The following is a 24,786-nucleotide window of genomic DNA, read 5'->3' on the forward strand; positions in this document are numbered from 1 at the left end:
TATGTTATTCAATTCCTTCTGATGTGTAAGGCTCAACTCACACTTACGCGACTCAAGTCTAGACTGCAACTCTAGTCTCTTCTCGACACAGCATGTGTTTTCAAATGGTGACACTCAGACCAGCCGACTCTAGTCTCCGCCTAGTCTCTAGGTCTCTAGTCTCTAGTCTCTAGTCTAGTCTCTAGAGTCGCCTCGACTGGAGTCATACGATTTTAGTCGAGCCAATGTGAGTTGAGCCTAAGCCATCCCGTCACAACCGTTGTTAATTTCGACACGCCTTTAAAAAGCAACTATACTAATTTCCTGTCAACATTTATGAACATTCCCATAAAATCAAACGTTTTTCATTCGCTCATTTTTCGTCAACGTGTAAACACTTCTTTATAAACCAACAATATGTGTGAACACTTTCTTGCCAATGTGTGAACACTGCCACAACAATCAACGATAATCATATTCTGCTGATGTGTTAGCCCTCTAAAAGTGCTTACAGACTTGAGCACCACGAACACTCTGCTTTTCATTAGCTGACGCTATGCTTATTATATCTTAATTTGTACAGAAACAGTAAGATACCGATATAATAAGAATAGCATCAACTGATGAAAAGCGAAATGCGCGTGCTCGTAGCCTGTACGCACGCACCTCCATAAGAATCGTTCATTTCCTGAAATTCTGTGGACAGTCCTAAAAGAACTAACTATATACTATCAATTTGCTGCCACTGTTTGGCCACTCCTATATAATTCTATCAATGTGTGAGCATGCACCAACCTTGCTCGGACACGTAGGTGGCCAGCGCACTGGCCTTTGCGTCGGGCGCCCACAGCTTGACAGTGCCGTCGGCGGCACAGGAGAGCAGGTGCTGCGACGAGGCAGTGGCAGCCACACTGAGGCCGCACACCGCATCCGTGTGGCCGAGCAGCGTCGCCGTGCGCACATTGGGGTCGAACGAGTCGTAGGGGTCAATGTGTTGGGTGGGCAGCTGCCAGCAGTGGATGGCTCCGTCCAGGCCACCACTGTAACACTCCTTGCCTGAGTCGGCCATCGCCACGCACAGCACGCTGCCCTTGTGACAGCGGAACGTGTACAGCGGCTCCACGTCCAGCGACGCTGATCTACACACATAATAAATCATTCATGTAATCAAGTATTTTAATAGGACTACTTGAATGCTCTATAATTATAGAAAATTACTATAAACAAAACAACTAGTTTTGAGCACTCATGCCCTCAAAGGCAACTTAGCTTATAGAGCATGAAACGTCTCGAGGTTGAGTGGTAGAGAGAACTCCGCTTAATAAACAATTATTTCATTTCATGTCACTTCAAACATTCTTAAATTTGAGACCAATTGCAAGTTTCCATCATGTATCAGACTCGTTTTAGAAACACTCGATTAACAGTTGAATCGCCAAAAAATCACCACTTTTGAATGGAATTGAAATCGAAAGTATTGTTAATGAGAGTAAAAAGAGGAGAAAATTCTCTACGACCTCCACTTTTTGATTTTTTTGTGGAGTATCTCATTTCATAACGTACGCAGCTTTGAATATGGAAAATAGCCATTTTTTTAGTATAAAAATATGAGTATAAGAAGGAATTTTCCATTTTTTGTGATACATGGATGCATGATTTTGAACCGCCTTGACGAGCTGAGAAGAATGAGCTGTGGTACTCAAAGATACGATCATTGTGTCAAAAGTTATTAGTGTTTGAAATTTTAATTTGAGGTGCTTAAAAGCGCCTCCCCACTAGGAAATCCTGAAAAAAGTACATCTTACCGGCAATTCTAAAATATATAGATATATTCTAGATAGAACATAACCTTTTTATTGATCCAAAATATTGATTTGATCGGTTAGGAAGGCCTTGAAAGTTATTACAATAGAAAATTTGTATATTTTGACTGTAGGACATGGTTTTCTATTATCGCTAGTACTCACCTTCCCACTATACTAAATTTCAAAATTTCTGAGGAAATAGAGTGAAAGTAGTGAGTTTCCAGAATTTTCTAAAATAGCTTAAAAAATACAGATTTTTTGTAAATCTGGTAAAAAACCAGAAATCGTAGAATCTTGCGCGACCACTTAATTTATTAGAAATTTTATTGTCTTTAATTTTGTAGAGAATGCTTTTTTTGAAAACTAAATTCAAATACAATGAAAAAAATAAAAAAGGTCCAAAATATGAGGGTTTTTAGGGGTGAAACCGCCCTCTAGTGTGTCAGCAAATTTCATATTCGAATTCAGCGCCCCAAAATACATATAATACCGACAATTGTTTTGGGACTGTTTCCTGAAAAACGACCATTTGACTAGACTAATAGTATTATGCGTTGAGTTGACTGGTTGACTCACTTTTTAGCAGGTACAGTTTTTTGTAGGTTCCACAGTTTGAGCGTGTGGTCCTCGCTGGCGGTGATGAGCACGGGCTCCCGCGGGTGGAAGGCCAACGCCCGAACTCCGTCAAAATGGCTGCGTAGTGTGTACTTCGCGTTCCACGTTTTCCTATACGACTCTTTCTTCATCTGCAAACACAATACAAATATTATAACAATAGAATAAACTATATGCATACATACTACTTAGTTCATAGAATAACTAAATTAATTAATCAATAAGTACACGTTTCAACGACAAGTGTTATCAAATAGGTTAGCAGAAACTATAATCCCTGCAAACCTTTGTTTGCAGCACGTGGCTTTTATGGACAATGTTATTTCTTACCAGAATAGAAGTACACTGTTGCCGTTTTATATGCTGATTCTATTAAAATGACCCACGCTTTCTTTTTCTTTCTCTCAAAATTGTATTCTATCTTGTGTTGTTTAATATTAACAAATTCATACTTACTTTTTTATTTTATTAATAGTGTATAAGCTACTTTACTTATACTTTTTTATTTTATCAATAGTGTATAGTGTTTATCAGCGTATAAGCCTGCATAAATAAAGTAATTAGTAATTAAGTAGGTAATCAATCAATCACACACACAATCAGCTCACATGCTTTCTGGCTTCTGTGTAATCATCAACCCTGTCATCATCAACTCCTGTGTAATCACACAGGATGTGTTGTGATTACACATCCTGTGTAATCATCAACTCCATAGGAAAAGTGCTGCAATCTAATGTTTCCACAGACAATAGTTTCACTTCATCCTATAAGACTAAATCTTCACTTTAAAACACACAAAAAATTTACATATATTACACAATAAATAGGTAAATATTATTAAAGTTCCTAATAACTCAATGCGATAAGAGAAGATACACTGCATAGTGAGGCGATCTCACACATTGTGATATTTTTAATAATACCCATAATGGTCCAATTATTATCGTTCATAACCTAGAGGAGCATATCTAGAAAAGCATCAATATTTTGTGTTAATCTACTTTCATTCAGTTTTGAAAATTGTGTCAGACAAATAAACGTCCATTATTTCTATGGACTGTTTCAGCCGAATTTCAAAGTCGATTTGAGCTTTTTGTAGCATATCATTGGGGATGGCCAGCTATAGTGTAAAACAGGCCTGAGTGTGTGAATGGCAAGACCGCGCGCGCGTGTGTGCAAGCCAGTGGTTATAATTGCTCACTATAGTTAGGTTACTATATACGATACGTATTAATATATATATATATATATATATACATATTTTAGTGCATTAAATTGACCAAACTTTCCAAATTATCATTATTTAATTTACTACATGGTAAATCAATATAATTTGCAATCGATACAATCTTATTCAACAAAAATATTCACACTGTAAGTATACTTTTCGAACAACTTATCAAACTAGACACTCCAAATTAAGCAATTTCAACTTTTCAAAAAGTGTTACGTCCAAAAATGTAAGAGCTGAGACTAGAGTCCTGTGAAGATTTATTTACTTAAAGTTTTATTTGATGGGTTGATTTTTTTCAAGATTTCCTCTTGGAGACTCCATGAGAAAGTATAAGACAAGTCATTCTTATGAATACTCAATTCCATGCAGTACAGAACAGTCAAAGTGTATAAATCACCAATCCATACGGAATTGATACTTGGATGGTTCTTGCTTCTATCATTCGTTACTTTCTGCTCCATTTTAATACACTTAGGAATACATTTTAGCCAAGATTTTTTCCGTAGAAAATTTAAAACGCGAATATTATTCTTGTCAGACTTATATAAAATACGGTAGGCTAATTTGGCTAGTTTTATAGTCAAGCACACAGCTTACGAGAAGGCATTGTCAAGAGAAGATACAACACCAATAAATGAAACGAGAACACGTTATTCACAGATAAAAAGTTTCTGGAAAAATTAATAATTGAGGTAGGAATAGAATATCATAACTTAATCATATTAGCATACCTTAATTGGGACACAAAACACAAGATTAACACACCTCATGTCACTTATTCAACTCACTTACTAAAACATTTAACTAAATCAATTAAATCACGTTATAGATCATTTATTAATTTAACAACACTTTTAATAAATGTTTGATAAGTATTAACAACAACTTCTAATAAATAAACTTTACAATGTTACAGTACTCGTAGCAAACGTTTAACAATACATTATTTTACAACAATACTTCTCAATACGACACGACACGTGAGACTAGAAACGCTTTAAATCACACGGCGATATAATTTTTGGTTGATCAGCTGATTACACTAGTAAAGTTGAATTTTTCTTTTTAAAGGTGCATTTTTGTTTGTGCGTAAATTTCCGCAGTCGACGACGACAAGCATTGTTAACATTCATAAAGTCCAAATTTCAAGTTTGCTGAAACAGCTAATCAAATAACTTTTCATTATTTGTCTTTATTATTAAAGAATTAAACATTTCTAATAATATCAACATACTGCCATTTAAAAGTATAAAAAGTATAATGTCAACCCGCCCCATTAAAACATAATCTTTTAAGTTATGTAGACAAATTGAAATCCATCCAATCTGAGATTCTCTCCCTGTCGTGGTCGACGACGGCATTTACGCAAAAAGGAAAATCCAGTTTTACCTCTGTGCATTTTCGTTTGTGCGTAAACTTCCGCAGTCGACGACGACAAGCATTGTTGACATTCATATTGTCCAAATTTCAAGTGTGCTAAAACAGCTGATCAAATAACTTTTCATTTTTGTGATTATTATTCAAGAATCAAACATTTCTAATAATATCAAAATATTGCTATTTAAAAGTATAAAAAAGTCTAAACTCAACCTCCCCCATTATAATATTTTAGGTTATTTAGACAAATTGAAATGCACCCAATCTGAGATCCTCACCGTGTTGTGGCCGATGACGGCATTTACGCACAAACGAAAACCCAGCTTTGAACATAGATAAACATAATATTTTAGGTTATTTAGACAAATTGAAATCCACCCAATCTGAGATCATGAACCAATCGTGGTCGACGACGGTATTTCCTCACAAAGGAAAACCCAGCTTAAATCCAATAAAGCGGTGTTGCCATTTTTCTACCTTCTGGCCTTCTAGAGAACTATAGATGGCCATGCATTGGGCCTAATAGCATCAAGTTTGGAGGTTAGACCCAAATCAGGGATTTGTACAATTGTTACTAAAATTAATATGATCGAACAACATGTATGACAACGGTGACCATGAGTGAGATGGGCATTGACAACTGTCTTGTGTGAGACAAGGACAGTATAAATTTGTATAATTGTTACTAAAATTAATATATATTAAAACAGGAGACACAATAAAAATAGATTGAAAACACTTAAAAACTTACATTAGAAATAGGGGAAATTTTTGGAGACTGTGTCTCCTTTCTCAACCGAGAAGACTGCAGTTTTGCAGGGCTGTCAGCCCTCCATGATAGGAGTGTTGTGGACACTCAGATATTAGGTGGTTCATTGATTGAATTTGTCCACATTGGCACAGAGGATCAGATATGTATCCCCATGCTGTCATCAGCTCAGCACACCTTCCCACCTGCGTCATGAACCGGTTAAGGCCACACCACTCTCTACGTCTCAGCTGGGTGCCAGGAACAATGTCATTAGGGTTATCCACAAGGCCTTTGTTCCTGACCTCTCCCTGCAACCAACTCAGTCTCCATAACTCCCTTGCACTTCTAATTTCCTCCTGCTCGTAAAGTCCAAAGTATCTTCTTGACTTGAGGCGCCTTGGTGGAGGGTTAGCCAAATCTCTAGAGACTGGGAGATCCTCATGAATGTGTTGCAACTGGGAAATGAACTTGTTCTTCTTCTCCAACCTTCTGAGATCTGGAGGCATGATGTTACTAAGCACAGGCAACCACTCAGTCTCTGTTGGTCTCAATGTCCCACTAATCTTCCTCATAGTTTCATTGAAAACTGTATCAATTTTCTCGACATGTCTCACTAAAATTAATATGATCAAACATGAATGACAACGGTGAGCATGAGTGAGATAGAGCATTGACAACTGTCTTGTGTGAGACAAGGACAGTTAGAGTGAATGTACTCACATCGTAGGTAGTGTAGGCTGCCTCGGCTTCATTGTTGACCGTGAGTTGCGCCAACTCGCCGAGGCCCAACGAGCCTTCCTCGCCCAGCGCTCTCCTACCCGATGCACTCGAATCTATTCAACAAAATTCACAACAAATTACTACTAATAAAACATTTGCTAGAAACGAGAAAACTTGTTTATATAAAGTCAGAAACAAACATTTAAAATCCTTCAACGTTTGAAATTACAACTAATAAAACATTCGCCAGAAACAAAAAAACTATTCATTTAAAATCGGAAACAACAATTCCTCACCTAGCGCTCTCCTACAAGAGCACTCTAATGTTTCAACACTTTGAATTTAACACAACAAAGATGACAAAACAAGAAATTATAACTGGTAACACATTTTCCTGTAGTACTATATTCAACTAAGGGCCCGGTTGCATAAAAGCTGGTTTCATTTCAATCGTGATTAATTTCACGAACCACCAGAGAAGGCTTTTTTGAAAAACGGCTTCTCTGATTGGTTCTCGTGGAATTAATCACGATTAAAATTCACGATTTAAATCCGGCTCTTATGCAACCGGAACTGTCAACTAGATACTCTAGGAAATTTAATGGACTAAACTACGGAAATGAAGATGTTTAGGGCTATAGTCATAGAATGGCTATTCTACCTGGGTACAATTATTACTATATCCTGTTCTCTTTTTCATACTGTAATTGTCAAGTAAAATCAATAAATGAGTAGAATTTAGAAAAAGAAAATACAAAACAGAAGTATAAATAAAAATTAACAAACAAGAAATAACTAAACAGATTATTGTCAAAAAAAGAATTTTAATAAATGTGAAAGTTAATATCAAGTTGTATGAGAGTTACAAATTTTCAACTTAAACTATGTACCTTTCTAAACACTATTACATACTAACAACACCTTGAATTCTCTGTGAAACTGGGACACATAAAAAAAATTACTAGATTAAGATTGCAAGTTTCATTTATTGCAATTGGTATGATAAACAAATGTTGAATGATAATAATAATGCCGCATTTATTGAAATATTGTTTATTGGTGGGTAATTGCTATCTATATTCATCATTATAAGCAATTCAATTGATTTTGAAAGACAGTAAAAATGATATATTATTAAGTAGCCCTTATTTATAATATTTACTTACAATATTGTTGTGCACAAATGTGATTATGTTGCATGGTCATTAGAAAGTAAGACGGTTAAACAGATGAGAAGTTGAGGAAAAATATGACCCAGATAATAGGAATAAAATACCCTATCAGATAATTATCAGCTATGAACTTAATCACTACCTGGTGGGTTTGGAACCCACATGAAACTGTAGGTCTATTCATATCCCATCCTCATTCTCACCATTTACCATGCATAAGCCTAGAGTGAGTTTCATTTTTAACTGTGATTATTGTTCGAATGGAAAGCATTGAAGTGTTTTATAAAAAAAGCTGAGAGTTTCAAGTGAATCTCACTATAGATGTGTGTCCCACTAAGTGTGCATAAGGCTCAGGAAAATATACATAGTAAAAGGGACGGAATTCAGTATTATATTATTATAATACTTCAATAAATATAATGAAGACTGAAAATTTGTTTAAAATTGGTGAATGAAACGCAATGGGACTCATCAGCCAACTTTAAAGAGAACTTCAGAATTTTTTAGCATTAGTTATAGTGTGATTTATTTCAAACTGTAAGCATTCCTTTTAAAAATAAAGAGAACTCTTTTCCAATGCTAACAGTTTAAAGTCAATCTCACCTCATATCTAGTCTACAAGAATTATTATTTTTTACTATTATACTGGATGAAATATCTCTTTGTGCAGACGAGATAGGAAGCATACCGTAGCTGAGTGGCTACGTATGTGTAACTGAACGAATAACTTTTTCTGTTATTAACAACAACTTGAATTAAAAAAAGACAAATTGTTTTAGAAAGTCTTCAAGACTATTTTTTTGTAAAGTCGACTTTAATCAATAATTACATTGCTCAATAAATAGGACAGTAATTTATTCAAATGCTACAGATTGACTGTAATACCAGATACCATTGTATTCATTCATCTAAATTGTAACTTTAATGGAAGTCAATCAGTGTATTCACTTTGTATCACTATACATATTTGTATACTGCGTCACCCGGTCATAGTTGCTCCATTGTAACTCACGTTTTTCTTTTTACGAAAAAATATTGACACTTATTAGCCAATTTTGAAATACTGCAATAATTTATATATACCAAAAAAGTAATAATTATTGCAAATCGGTATTATTGACAAGGCTTTTCAAAAATCCTCAGTATTATTCAAAAAGAAAGTCAGCTGTTGCATTTTTTGCAATTTCTTGAACAAATCATACTTTCTCATCTTGAAAAACTAATTGGAAATCTGAGTCTAGAGTAAACTTGATTTTTCCAAAGACACACCTTGCTTTTCGAAAAGCTTTAATAATGAAACCATGAATAAATACGTTTATGATCGTACAATAAAGAAGCCATGCAAATTGTAAATTGGTATCATACCTGCAATCCACGTATTAAGACGATTACGAGATAGCTTCGAGTTGTAAATTAGGCATAATAACCACACCATCACCTTATAAAGACCACGTTTTCGGAAAAAATATTATGAATGAGTCCAATTGATAGGATTCAAGCTTCATTGAATCTGATAACTCTTTATTTTCAAATTCAACCAATAATCAATCATCTTTGACTCAGATCCATTTTCAGTTTTTAATGAGTTAGGTATCAAGTATTCATTTTCTTAGGAGCCAAGTTGTTGGTCTTCAAGTCAGTAAGTTGACCTCCGATTCTTGATAGCAAGTCGCTGATTCATATCTCAATAAAAAAAATTGCTTCACATTTTTAAAAATAAATCAATGCTCAATCTCAAATATTTAAGAATAATAAATTTCAGGATCGGCAATCAAGACTCCAATCATGATAAAATTCCTAGTATATTCAGGGCATTTCTAGTATCTCAAAGGATGACAAAAATTGATGTTAGTTTGTTATGTTAGTAGTATGTAAAAGGTCGACTACTAATATTCTTTTCACTGCTATCCAATTTACTCATTTCTTTCTAATTTAATAACATAGCTCTTAGTTTTGCTTAGCTTAGCTAACTGGAGTGAAATGTTTTGTCTCTTTCATAATTTTCTAAACACATAGGAAATAGAATTTAATTGTAACTGGAATTTGATTTTATCCTTTATGATCACATCTTCCTAGCACTGTTATTTCAATAATTCCATTTCAACTGTTTTATTAGAACACCGCAAACATATGCATTCATTAATAATACAAATATTACACATCATTATTAAAGAAACATGACTGGGCGAGAGCAACATGCCTAGCCCAAAACTGCTCTACTCAGAAATTTTATAAGTATTTCTATCTTTAAAAATATTCATAATATTTTGTACTGAAAAGTGAATAAGACAATGGACATAGCATGAACTATTGACTGTTTAAATTAAATTAATAATTGGAACAGTTTTGTGTAAATGTCTGTTGATTATTTCAAATTATCAATGAATGATACGTAAATAGATAAAAAACAATCATTTGTTGTAAACTTACTTCAATTAAATCAGGCTCGATCAATCAGGGTTGCAGCTAATCGGGATAGTTAGGAACTAATTCTAACTAATAGTTGATTCTAACTAATGTTGAAGTTTATAAACTAGAAAAGATTAAGAAAGAGTAGAAGAAGAATTCATCAACATCCTTGCAGAACTACTAAGTAAAGTGGTTAGTTTATTAGACGAAAGTTAGAAAATTAAAATGTAAAAAAGCAAAAGGAAAATAAATCAAGAACCCCATAGTTGATATTATATCGAGTATATTAAATGAACAAAATAATAATGTATAAAATGAAAATACACTATATAAAAATTAAAACGTATATAAGAACAAAATTACAGAGCGAAAAAACGTCTAAATGACAATCTCTTGTTGGTATCATAATATCAGCGGAAAAGTCTGTAAATCTAAGGCAGAAATTGTGTGAAGAAATATTTATGAAAATAATCATTGTTTACCCCAATCAGGATCCACCTGCGATCGAATCTCATTTCCATCTACAGTTTCGGTCAGCAGATTGAGCTCGTTGAGAACTTCCTCGGCCTCTGCGTCCACATCATCAGTCTCATTCACCAGTAAACTCTGCAAACCAAACACACAAATGTCTTAAAATCCTATACAAAATTGGAAAATACACACAATTCACGTTATAGAGGTATCACACACTTCTAAATAATAACCCTTATTATTATAAATAATTTTACTCCTCATTCAACCAATTCTGGCATTTTCAAGTCAAAATCCGGCCACTAACGACAGAAAAGTGAGTCGAATTTGTGTGAACGGAATGTCTTCGAACAAAAATAAAATTTACGCGGGCTTCGAAAGAAAAATAGCTGTTTGACAGCAGCTTTTAACATAAAATAAACAACCAATACAATAAAATAGCAAATTACCAATTTAACTAAAATTACAATTATAATGATACGAAAATAATTCAATCTGAAATAGAGCAGCGAAGAAAAAATCAAAAGCACATAATCGAAGATACAAAACCTAACCTCAAAAAATTTTGTTTGAAGTCTTTCGCTACTGTATGACGAGCATGTGTGTTAACACATGTCAACACACTTGTCCTGTCGTTAGTGGCCACCCTTATTTCTAACCAGACTGACACTGTGCAGTGTAAAGCACTGATTGCTTTAAAAATTCACTCATAAAAAATTTGTTTTATTTCATAACTTCATTTAATTTGTTTTTATTTCATAGTTTCAAACGATGAGAACAACTTTTACATTAATTTACTTATACGTACAATTCCAAATCCATAATATGATCGTTGAAGAATGACTAATCAAGTAGTTGTTCAATAATAACCAAAACATTGTTGAATTATAACTTAATATCAACTGACAATTCTAACCAAGACCAGTAAGAGTATATAAAGCAATATTTACATTGATATTATTTGTTATTACATAAACTACCATCTACCAATGAGAAAATAATGTAATAGAACAATCAATATTTACATGGTGTTAAGAGAAATTAACGACCGATTCTCAAATGTTTACAACGCAATATACTGTAATAATATTATTTACTAAAATCATTATAAATAAAAACAATGTGCAAAGCAAAATTGTTTGAAATTAAAATCAAATATTGGAAATCAATAGTCGATATAATAAGAAAGCAATACAGTGGAAGCTTGCAAGTGAAAATGTATTGAAGCTGGAGAAATATTTTTAAAATGTGAACGTCAAACTGCATATTATAAGCTTGAAACGCGAGAAAATAATTATTTACATCTACAACAAGATTCACTTTCAACTGTCAGTATTCCTCATAAATAACGCCAACGCTTCCCATTCAATCAACACTGCCTGTTTAAGAGAATATCATTATAGCATTGTCGATCATTCTCTCAATTCAAGTTAAGAAAAAAGACTACTAAATACTTGATGAGTATTGTCGTTTAAATATTTGTACAAAATTTAAAGATAAGCACTAAAATGAAGAAATTCATTTTCACAAGCTCAATTTCTCTCTGCATGTTGAAAGGATTGTGAATAAGGCATATCAGCAGCTTGGTTTCATCATCAGAACATGCTCACATTTCAACAGCATACGGACTCTGTGCTATCTCTTCAAGACACTTATTCGTAGCGTTCTGGAGTATGGTTGTGTGGTTTGGAACCCATACCAGAATTCACTGATACATCCTTTGGAGTGTGTTCAAAACAGATTCCTTAGATATTTATATTTTAAAAAGTTCAACAATACATGCCCCTTCGACTTTCCCACATCACAACTCAGAATGATGTTCGGTGTGGAATCATTAAAATTGAGACGTGATTTTAATATGCTTTTGTTCGTTTTTAATGTATTCAATGGCAGAATCAGCTCAATGTTTTTGCTTTCCCAGTTAAATGTGTACATTTCTGCAGTGCCTCGCCGTTCCAATTTTAGATTATTTATACCTTATTGCAACACTTTAAATCATCAGAACTCTCCCATATATAGATCATCATTCATTTTCAATTGCTTATCGGATCATCTTGACCTGTCATTCGGTTACAGTCGCTTCCGTAAGGATTGTAGGCGACTTCTGCGAGTGTGACTGTCGAGTGTTTTAATGTGTCTCTTGTCTGTTGAGTTGATGTATGTTTTTTTTTTAATCCACTTTTGTACTAGTCCTCAAGGGTATGATTAGTACTGATTCGGTTTTTTTGTTTTGTTCATTTCTTTTTTTCTATTATTTTTCCTCTTCTTTCATTGTAATTTTTCAATATTCTTCTTTTCTGTACTCTTACTATGTATAATGAACTATTGTAATTGTGTTGTTATGGAAGCAATTTTTGGGAGAAATCCTGTATGCTTCCATGTTTTTCATAAATAAATAAATAAATAAAATAAAATCAAGAAGTGACTGACTGCCTGACTGGCCGTCCGACAAAACTCTATGACAACTAATGAAACAGATAAAAGCTTCAAGATACAACTAATAGAAGCTTTATAGCGTGATTCTCACTATAGAGTAGCATGTCTCTTTCAAATAGAATTACTGTTCCAAATTTAGAGTTAAATAAAATATGTGATTTTGATGAGTTTGCCTCCTTGGTGCCCTGGACGGGTCGAGGATTGTCTTCCAGACTTTTCCCTCTATAACCCTTCGTTGACTGAACTATTACAAACAGATGGATAGTCTAGTAGGGGGATTCCAAAATATGTTGTATATTGTATTTCATATTCGTGTATTATGTTTTTTTTTGAAAATAAATTGAATTGAATTGTATTAATTCAAGTCTCATTTCACATCAGCTACTCATTCTCAAGTTTAATTTTATCTATTTATCATCTCTCCATTGACCCATTCATGAAATCATCTTAAATAGAAACGTTTGTACTGTATTATCATTCATCCCGTCGTCATCACCTAGGCTTAAAATACTTGTAGAAAGTTGCCTAATAGCTTAAATAAAAAAAAACTTCCAATTGAATCTCTAAAAATCAAGTGTAAAATCACTTTCAAGGGAAATCTGTTTCATATCGAAATACAAAGCAAAAGCGTATCTAAAAGCGTAAGCCGGTTGTGTGCTTTCGCCAACCTTGGCCTTTCGCTTGGCTCGCACTACCTCCTCTTGGTCGTCTTGGGCGCCCCCTCCTCCGCCTCCCCCCTCCACCTGGTCCATGTCGTCATCATCATCGTCGTCATCGTCCAGGTCCACTTCGGCCTGCGCCAGGAACTCAAAGTTGGCCATCACTGCCGCCTCCGTGTCCAGCATCATCTGCTCCGTTAGCGACGACGGTTGTGACGACTGCAACCAATCAAAAACAGACAACAATTAAAGATAGAACACCATATTTAACACTAACCTATTATTGAATGAACATATACAGAGCCGGCAGTCTGGCTACATACTAAGAGGAACCTTGTATTCGTAATGCAACGAAAATCTGAATTGCTCTTCCATATATACAAAAAATGTTAATGTTTAGTTAACCAATAAATAGGTAACAACATATTGACAAAAAATGTTGACTTGGACATGGATGGCACTGGGAGTACGTAAGTAAGGAAGCAAGTAAGTTACTTGTGAAACGACTCAGTAATATTTGAGTAGCTTCAGTTTTTGATGAGTTGCTATAACCAGTTGTTGCTTTTTGTATGCATGCAGACATAAGATTCTGTAATATTTTCATAACACTTTTCACTTTTTAAAAAGCAGCTAAGCTAAGCGGTCCATTATCAATTTCAGGAGAACATCAAAGCTCGACACCTGCTTCTATTCACTTTCCAATTAATAATATCTGCAAATTATGCTGCTTCCTCACTCTTTCCAAGTGTGTACTAAGAGTGCGAGAGTGTGGATGGCTACTATGCTACCGCTAGCATTCACTCCGCCCATATATACAGTGTATAAATACAGATGTATACAGTGAGCCGCTTTGCATGTGACTTGGCTGGCATTACACAATACATTGAATAGGCATCACGGTAATTCCAAGCTTTCATTTTACAATAATAAGGTTTTAATTACACATTATTTTCTTCAAAATTTTCATCTCTGTTGCCTTAGTGCTTTCGGGCAAAGTTTACCGTCATTTTGATGAATAAGGCCACAATTTAGAACCGTTGGTAGCTCTATTTGTATGGACTCTATGGTACTAGTTGAACTAACATCATGAAAAATGTTCAAACGCCTCAAACCTTGTTAACAGAGAACTACCGGTATGTGGATGACTGGTTTGAACTAACAGTCAAATAGGGCACAATGGGCCCTATACCATATTTCATCTTCTGGCGTATATTTTCTCTACGATATAATCAATGATACAATAAAATATCATCGACAATTTGATAAAATAATATGTGATTATAAATAAACTGACCGATTTATTGTAGGACTGATGCTGTGAGGAGCGGTCGTTCTGATCCCGCCCCCGCTGCATGTTGCCATTGACACCGGCCCCCTGCCCCCCGCCGCCCCTACCACCCCCCTGCTGGCCACCGCCCCCCTGACCCCCCATACCACCGCCCCCTTGGCCACCGCCGCCAACACTCTCCTCGTTGTTGTTGAGGCCGAGCAGCGAGCGCACCCGGTTCGAGCGCACGTCTATGATCGTGTCCGTGTAGCCGATCTCTTGCAAGTATCTGCAAACCAAACATTCACACAATTTATATAAAAAGCCAATAAGATTCATCATCCATTTACTACAATAGGGCTACTTCAAAGTTTAATTACATATTACTAGTATCCTTATATTAGAGACGACGTAAATTGTGAAGGCCGATATGGAGAGAATTGGAGCAACCGAGGAGGACGCGGAGAATCGAGAGAGGTGGAGGGGCTTTGTTGGTGCGGCTGAATATCTACTTAGATATGTATGGCCATGGCAGTAAATAAGTAAGTATCTAAGTGTCATGGCTAATGCCACATCCACATGTTGGCACAATAAAGGCCAAAGACGACCAGCGCCAGTGTGCAGATGGTTGGTTTGCCAGCGTTGGCCTAGATGTGAACTAGGCAATACCATGCCAGGCTGGGCCAGCTTACTGGGTAAGGGACTGGACCAACATGTGAACTTAACACTGAGGCTGGATATCAGAGACAGAAAAAAAACAGCTGTAGCTTTTTTAGATTTGAAGGCAGCATATGATACAGTCTGGCGAGAAGGTCTAATATATAAAATGTTGCAAGTCATCCCATGTCAACATACAGTAAGACTTGTAAACAATATGCTGAAAAACAGATACTTCCAGGTTTTGATTGGGCATGAGATGAGTCGAACAAAGAAGCTTGACAATGGTCTGCCACAAGGATCTGTCTTGGCTCCTCTCCTTTTCAACCTTTATGTCTCAGACCTGCCTAGAGTCAAGTCCAGAGTATTTGCAAATATGCAGATGATTTGGCTTTGGCTACACAGAGTAGTGACCTTGAGACTGGAGAGGAGACACAAATGGTCTGCCACAAGGAACTGTCTTGGCTCCTCTCCTTTTCAACCTTTATGTCTCAGACCTGCCAAGTGTCAAGTCCAGAGTATTTGCATATGCAGATGATTTGGCTTTAGCTACACAGAGTAGTGACCTTGAGACTGGAGAGGAGACACTAACAAGTGACTTACCCGTCCTGACAGACTACTGTTCGAAATGGAGGCTGTGCCCTAGCACTGGGAAAACTGAAGTATCAGCCTTCCATCTAAGCAATAAACTAGCAAATGCTGAGCTGAAGGTCATGAATGGTGCTGCCTTCAAACATAATAAGTTTCCGAAATATCTTGGCATCACCCTGGACAGGATCTTTCAACCAGCACCTAAGGAATGTAGCAGCCAAGTTGAAGACGAGAAACAACATAATTCGGAAACTATGTGACACAACTTGGGGCTCTTCTTCCTCAACTCTGAGGTGCTCTAGTCTGGGCCTGGTGTATGCTGCTGCTGAGTACTGTGCCTCTTCCTAGATCAACAGTTGCCACACTAACCTTCTAGATGTTCAACTGAACAATTCAATGCGCATAATTATAGGAGCCTTACGATCCACTCCAGTTTTCTGGCTCCCCGTGCTCAGCAGCATACCCCCACCTCCTCTTCGCAGAGCACAAGCTCTCCTTCGGCTCTATAAAAGGAGATCCAATCATCTACTCCCAATCCATCAGGACATGCCGAATTTATATAGAAGGGAGCTGAAGTCCAGAAGGCCAGCGATCAGGATGGCAGAGCAATTGAGAGATGAGAGGTTCTCTCTGACCAGAAGATGGAGAGAGGAGGTGCCCCCAGGAATGCCGGAGAGCTATTTCTCATGCACTAGGCCTCCTGGTTTTGAGCTCCCCCGGCGCATCTGGGTGACGCTTAACAGAATTCAAACTCAGAATGGGATGCCATGCATCATTTTTCAAATGGGGACTTGCAGACTCCCCAGTATGTGACTGTGGGGGCGATGGAGCAGACATTGCACCACATTATATTTGAATGTAAGAGACGTGCCTACCTGGGTAAGGCTAACGACTTCACTGTAGCCAGTCCCCAGTCGTGCACTTATAAGTGTGAAATTTAAAAAATTTGACAAAAAATGCCATACGCTAAATAATAAATAGCTATTAATAGTACAAAATAAGCTGCTAAGAGTCATTACTTTTATATTTTCACAAGTTGCGCGAAAGTGTTATGTTGTTGCCTATGCTTTCTATAAAGACTATATTTTTTTCGCCACAACATAGAAATATTAGGGGGTTGCGTTTCACTCACTGCCTGAGTAGTTGGCGACCCTGCCGCCAGCTGATGTTGCTGACCGATGTGAAGGGGGCCTCACTGTCCATGCCACACTCGAGGCCCCCCCGCTCGCCACCTCCCAGCCCACTCTCGTCCAGCTGCGGCATTGGTGGCTTGCTCATGTCACCCTGTGACAGCTCTGTGCCAAACTTCAGCTTGTGGTATTTGGCTCTGCGACACGACAAAACAATTCATTCAATACAATCAGACATTACATTGTAATTAATATCGATTCTACAGTGAGTTTAATGGTATAATATATATTTGACTAATAACAGGAAATGGTAGCAAACCAATGTTAATCATTTGCTGACTTTATATGTAGCATTACAGACAAATAGTCCAGTCAACGAATGCTCAAAAAAAGGTGCAGAGGGAAATGTTTGGAACACACAATTTTCAACTTTGCGCCTCTGTTAAGGATAGTTAAGAAATAAACATATCAAAAGTCCTCATTGTGGTTGGTTTAAAAGCACAATGGTTTGTGTTTTATGTGTTTTTGCGTATATCCCGAAAACTTTGCGTTCTAACAGATGACTATACAATACAAAATTAAAGCTTATCAAATTTCTAACAAGTTTTGTTCTGAAAAATTTTGTTATATCTTTCATGGTCTCTGAGATAATTGCTCTTAAAAGTGAATTTTTTGAAAAACCCTGTTCTACATTATGAATTTTTCAACTTTTTATTGATTTATAGGCTACAACAAAAAACAATAACAGTTTATGATAGGTCTGCATTTTATCAATGGAAAAGCCAGATGTTCATTTTTTTCAATTCACAAAGATTTTATCATAACTTTCAAGGTCGCATTCTATCAGACATTTCTCAAGTATTACTGAATTCCAAAATCCATTATTCCAAGAGCAGACTACAGTGATAAGATGATGCAATATCATCAGACTGTTAACAATTTGAATTTGGAAGAAAAAACTCGAAATAATTTATAAATACAAGATGGAAGTTTTAGATGGGAAATTCCTTTATTTTTGCACTTTAAAACATCACAAGTGTTGTGGGCAAAGTTGAAGCAATAAATAAGAGCCTCCTCTTCCACTTAACCCACGATTTTATTAGAAAATTAAAATAGTAATAGCTCAATAGTCAATAATAAAACATTATTATAACTACTAATAATGATACCAAAACTATGTATTAATTGTAATACTTTACAAAATTACAATTTGAATGAATGAAAAGGAAACAGACAACACTGAAAGCTAGGAAACTTCTTAACGAATACTTAATACTTCTCAATACTGGGATCAAATCCAAGAATAATCTATCATGAAAGTTTTGTATTTGAAACTGTTCAAATTCATGATCATGAGATCAGTCACAAGCCAGAGACTGATGTGCGAATCATAGTCAGTCAAGTTTATATCTGTAGAATTAATAATTGAATATAATCAATAACAAGACCAACAAGAAAAATCAGTAACCGGTCTTTCTATTTTTTAATAAAATCTGTGGTTTCTGACAATTTCTTAGTCTCTTTATTTAAAATCAATTAAATTGTCTACAGCGAGATTCACTCAATACTGTCAGCATTCCTTATGAATAGCACCAACGCTTCCCATCCAACAGATGCTAATAGTTTCATCTCACTTTAGTTGAAACAAAAAATAATGTGCTCACCTTTCCTCTTTGAGAGCATATTCCAGCATCTTTATCCGCCTGACCAGATCATTTTTCAAATTCTCCTGTCCTTTCCGCTCGCCCTGGAGGAATGCTATCCGAGCCTGTAACAAAACGGAAAATTGTCAATTTAGCAAAAAATCTTCAGAAAAGTCCAAAGGATACATGTATTACACACAATAGTTAACAGCAAGATAACTATGATAATTGTCAATGAAGCTACTCTCACTGGAGCTACCTTGTCTGTATTGGAAGTTCCAAAGTAAGTCCAAAGTAAGTCCAAAGAAGTTCTGAAGTAATCTTCAGAATATTTGAAGATAGGGTATGTGCAAACAGAGCGGTGGGCGATCAGAGTGGAGTCCTAGGGGCTAGGAGGATATAGATTGTAGATCATTCAACATTTTTCAATCAACTATCATCATATTATACTGCCGTGGTTTAGGTTTAGGCCGAGAATGAGATAATAAATAGCATACCTAGTTGATAAATGTAAATGGAACTGATATAGGCTAATAAAATACTATAATTATTGTTGATAAACATCAACATCAAAGGCAGCTAAGTAAAAATATGATAATTCTCCAAATAATTTTTAGTTTAATGATTACTGTATCAATCATCAAAGTACTGTCATTGAGCTAAAATGAGATTCAAAATGTCAGCACTGCTAGAATCGTAAATATTGATGTTATTTATAGGAAAATCTGACAGTTTAAAGTGAAGCTCACATTAATATAATCTCTAAAAATCTCATCCCACATTCAATGGGTTTGAAATTAAGTATTAAAAGCTCTATGGGTAAAAGAGCTCTCATTATGGATAGAAATTACTGAGATATTTTTCAATTTTCTTATGCAATTATTCAAATGCTAATAAATTAATAATTATTATTAAACGAAAATCCAAATTAAATTCTGTAATTCACCTTGACAACAGGCTAAACAGCTAAATGGAAATTCGATGAGCCCTACTATTCAAAAATTATTTGTCAGCCCGGGAAGGGCAGAAGCAGAAGTCTTCGGGGTGAATTACAGCATTTAATTTGGATTTTCGTTTAATAATAATTATAAGTTCTCATTAATTCAACATCAATTAATTATTGACACAATAATTCTAAAATTTACTCTATAATAGAGGCAAATCAACTAGTCACCGATCGCTCTATATTCTTAAGAAGTCTTGAAACTTCATTGATCAGTGTTTTTCATGAAACGATATTATAACAAATAATATTGTGACGTTTTCAAATGCTTTAACCTGAAATTAGAATCCTGAAGCGTGCAAACACTATGTTAATTGAAAGTAATTACAGTGAGAGTCGCTTCAAACAGTCAGCATTGGTTGAATGGGAAAGCAATGATGCTATTTATAAGGAATGCTGACAGTATGGAGTGAATCTCATAACAGAATGACTAATTGATACCAGAGAGGCCCCAATATTTCTGGGTGTACACATTAGAAGGGAGATTAATTCACTAATTAACCAAGACAAGTCACACATTCATTCATAAAATGTTTCATTCTTTCATTCCTGATATGAACTCTGCTCCAATAAAAATTATAAGCATACATTCAACATTCAATAATGCACTAATATATACACCAAAGGTGTGATGAGGTTGTGGCGATGAGATTACTAGTTCATTATTGTACATTTTGGAACAGACCTAAAGGATTTCCTTCATACCATGATGGGTTTCACTTTGAACTGTTCGCATTGTTTCAATGGTGTCATTTTTTATAAGAGATGAATGTCACTATAGAATATCAAAAGTACTAGATTAGCCTACTTCTAAAGACAATGACTTTATTATTATATTACGTCATTTTTACTGTAAAACTAAAATACATCACTTGCGACTTGTCATCGGTATCTGACGATAATAATAATAATAATATTTTATTTTCAACAAAAGTATAAAAAAACAATGTAATACAGTTGAAAAACGTTTGTAAAACAGTTGGACTACAATTTATGGCCCCCTCACAGTCATATACTGTAATTGGTCATTGATATTTGACCAACTTTTATCACATTTATCTCCTATTGAACGATTTTATATTTTGTAAAATATGTGACCAAAAGATTTGTTCATTTATAAGACTGTGTCAATGGGGCTTTCAGGCATTTTTTCTCATGTAGTTTTATCAATTATTGTCCTCTCATTACTGACAATCAAGAGGCACTGCCAATATTATTACTGAAATTGAACTAATGAAATATAAGAGATTACACGATCCCAAAATACGATTCCATTTTTTTTCCTTCAAAACTTTGAATGTTAAATACTTGTTAAATAGGTATGATAGGCTTGATGAAAATTATATCTACAAATTAGATGGAAATAGTACTAGATCAATGCTAGATTTAGCATTACATAATTTTGAAGTATCAAGGTAGGCGCACACAGATTGTCATCGGACGGACGGCACGCATCGGACGGATCGGTAAATTAGATTTGATGCATTGTTTTCAATTGGAGAGCGCATACCTATCCGCATCGTATAGGTATGCGCGCACTCCAATTGAAAACAATGCATCAAATCTAATTTACCGATCCGTCCGATGCGTGCCGTCCGTCCGATGACGATCTGTGTGCGCCTACCTTTAATTATAATTTTGCAAAAATTATAATTCATACTACATAAAAAAGCCTACTGTTGTATGTTTGAGCCACACAAGTGTATAAACAAGTGTAATTTCAATTTCGAAGACAGATGACACTAATTAAAACTGAAATTTTAAAATGATTTGGAACAACAAATCCTCGAGTTTCAATTTTCATGGCATTGGTGGTTTATTATGTTATGAAGATAATGTCATGAGCATTGAGTTCTGACTTTCCAAAATGAAAATAAATTGTGGATTTGACAATATAAACTTAGTTTTCAAATTCATTGTAAACATTATTTCCATTTCTAAATATGTTTGTACAATTGTACGTATTATATTAATTGGGAAACGATTGGCTTCGAGGTCGCGATAATAAGTTATTAACTCACATAATATTTAAAAAAATCATACTCCTGCTACTCCCGTTGGACAGGTGACCACTTGAGGAGAAGACTCCATTAAATTTACGAGTCAAAAATATCTTCCCTATAGTTCGGTAACCACCTAAAGCCCACCGAAATCATTATTCTTCCCATTACCCATGCACAAGCTTGTATGGGCATCACCCTCGGGTAAAAATTATCAATATTTACATTGTATCTGTGAATCCTCAAAACTACTAGACTAGTAGCCTGTGTAGACCATAAGAATTAGTATTATTTATATTGCTTTTAGTGAACGACTACTAGCCTAATAGCCTATTGTAGTCCATAAAAATTAGTATTAGGCTATTTAATTTACTTTTAGAGAAGCCAAGCCTAATAGCCTGTGTAAGGCCTGATGGCGGTCGTTGGACTAAATTAGCAGTGCAGCAGCAGCAGTAGCAGCTCCCCACTGTGATGGCAGACATTCAATTGAGACTCACCAAGGGTTACCGAAACTACTGTCGCTTATAAAAAGCGACTAGCTCCAATATATCCCCATCTGACACCACAAATTAGCAACATCTGTAGTGAGGATCACTTCAAACTGTCAGCAATCCTTATGTAAAAAATCAATGCTTCCAATTTGAGTAACTCTGCCAGTTTGTAGTGAGCCTCTTTTTTGGCTCAACATTCATCAATTTTAATCCCTCATGTCGAGGAAAGACTCTATAGTGGGATTCACGTTATAGATTCAGTGAAAATGATAGGACAACACTACCTAGTTGCCACTTTTCTTATTCCATCGCCCTCTCTAGTAGATAGCTGTAATTCAAGTATCCCGCAAAATCTGATATAATATTAATTGTTGCTAATCAACTAGGATCTTATGTGATATTAGCTGTTAATTCTTATTAATAATGATCAATTTTCAAATATAAATAATTTATTTTTCATAAAAATTCAGTTTTTCAAGACATAATTGAGACTAAATATTTTTTTATTTCATCAAATTTCCACAGTCTATAAGCAATTTGACAACGGTTGGGGGACTGGAAAAGTATATCTTGATTCTAATGACAGGCAAGGGTAGCAGACCAATGATAAACAGATTTCGACTCCATGATCAGAATCTCACTATAGAAACAATATAGCACTACATTCTACTCTACAAGGTCCAGTATAATATATGAATATACTGTAGTTGCAGGAGAAGAAGTAAATTTTTCTTTCAAATAGGATTACCGATAGACTAATATTTCAACGGGATCATTTTTCCATATTTCTTTATTGGCGAAAACAAAATATTTCACTAAAAATATAGAATATATCATCTATCATGAAGTCTATTACAATATTTTCAGAAATTATCTAGGCTTACCCTACTGTAATTAATTGGCATATTTCTGTTCTCACCGTCAGAATTAATTAATTAAATATAATTTAATCAATTTATAATTTAATTAATTGATAGCAGTTCATTACAAATAAATTATTTAAAAAATAAATCTTCTCAGCAGACTAACAATTTGGCCGTCAGCCAAGTTCACAATGACTAATTAGATTGAAAAATATGCTTTGTAGAGAAATTCAATTAGGATTATCAGCTTTAAGTAAAACTCAGCATTCCGATAAAAATAGAGTACATTTCTTAGGGCCTGGCCACACAGAGAGCGGTCTTAGGTATCCATTTCAGTATCTTGTAAGTTATATCAAAATCTTAGGTTACAACTCATCTATAAATCTTAGATATTGAAATCTTAATCATCCTAAAGAAAACTGATCGCAGATCACTCTCTGTGTAGCCAGGCTCTTATGATTATGAAATCAACGCTTCCCATTCTACCACTAGTGACAGTTCACTAATCACTAATCTATTGACTCTATTAGGGGTATTCACAATGTTGGAGTTAGCTGGCTAAGTCGAGCTATTCGCTAACTCCAGCTACTTGCTAAGTCTGTGTTAACTCAATGCTATAGTGGTACGTTAGAAAAAAATTAACAGACGAGATAGCAGATAGTGCAGGTTTGGGTCCACTAACTGTAGCAATCTCTGTTAAAACGGCAGTCATATGTTTATAATCTTACTTTTGAGATATAATAAACTTTGAGTTAGACAAATTATCCGCTTGGATCGCTACTGCAGTTAGCTAATAGCAGATGGTTTTAGATGGGGCGTTCACAATCCAGAGTTATCAAATAGCACTTTAGCTGGCTAAAACATCATTGTGAATACCCCCAAAGATTTTAAACAATAACTTTTTAAAATAATTTGGTGGAGGATCAACAAGCACAGCCCAAAACTGTTCCTCCCCCGAATTTTGATTCATTAAAATAGTCCAGAAAATGAGTAATGTTTCCTCAAATTTATAGTTTTGTCTAATTTTCCGACCAATCACTTGAAACAAGAAATTTCGAATTTGAAAAGATAAGACTTGTAGTGACAATGACACTTTGGACTTTCTGAAATAGTCCAATGACCTTTTTCATAAGATTGGAACAGCTGGGCATAATATAAGCACAATCTAGACATAGATGAGGAACTAGAGAATAGGTGATACATGACCAGAATATGGGTAGGTACCTTATAGTCTGATGTTCTAATTTTACAGGACAACTCAGGTTCTATTTGACAGACCCCTGACCTTTATTTCATGAATATCTAGACTCTTATAATGAAACATAAATAGCTTGAGCTTTTCATGCTTACATTATTTCTGTATCATACTTCAAGCTCATTTTTAAAACAAGTACAAGGTAATTTATTATAAGGGGAAGAAATTATTATTAGTTATTGAATAAAAATGACATTTAATTGGAAGGTAGGGCACCTTTTTATTTTATGGTCCCCTATATCAAATAGTTCTAATTGA

At 35.2% G+C, this 24,786-nt stretch overlaps 1 protein-coding gene across 2 annotated transcripts in view; it reads right to left on the reverse strand.

Annotated features, from left to right (window-relative positions):
* The window catches only part of LOC111049413 (striatin-3), a 33,673-nt gene that overhangs the window by 6,684 nt on the left and 2,203 nt on the right, over positions 1–24,786 (reverse strand). The window contains exons 2-9 of one of the 2 annotated variants that reach the window (XM_039428946.1): positions 18,938–19,041; positions 17,276–17,470; positions 14,923–15,184; positions 13,665–13,847; positions 10,545–10,668; positions 6,482–6,594; positions 2,361–2,530; positions 775–1,118 (exon numbers count right to left, since the gene is read on the reverse strand). In XM_039428946.1, the coding sequence (XP_039284880.1) occupies positions 775–1,118; positions 2,361–2,530; positions 6,482–6,594; positions 10,545–10,668; positions 13,665–13,847; positions 14,923–15,184; positions 17,276–17,470; positions 18,938–19,041 (1,495 nt within the window). Of the gene's footprint in view, positions 1–774; positions 1,119–2,360; positions 2,531–6,481; positions 6,595–10,544; positions 10,669–13,637; positions 13,848–14,922; positions 15,185–17,275; positions 17,471–18,937; positions 19,042–24,786 lie in introns of both variants that reach the window. The other variant, XM_039428945.1, reaches the window with a different exon arrangement.

This window comes from Nilaparvata lugens, chromosome 5 (assembly GCF_014356525.2).
Source record: "Nilaparvata lugens isolate BPH chromosome 5, ASM1435652v1, whole genome shotgun sequence".
In the NCBI taxonomy this organism is placed as follows: Eukaryota; Metazoa; Arthropoda; class Insecta; order Hemiptera; family Delphacidae; genus Nilaparvata; species Nilaparvata lugens.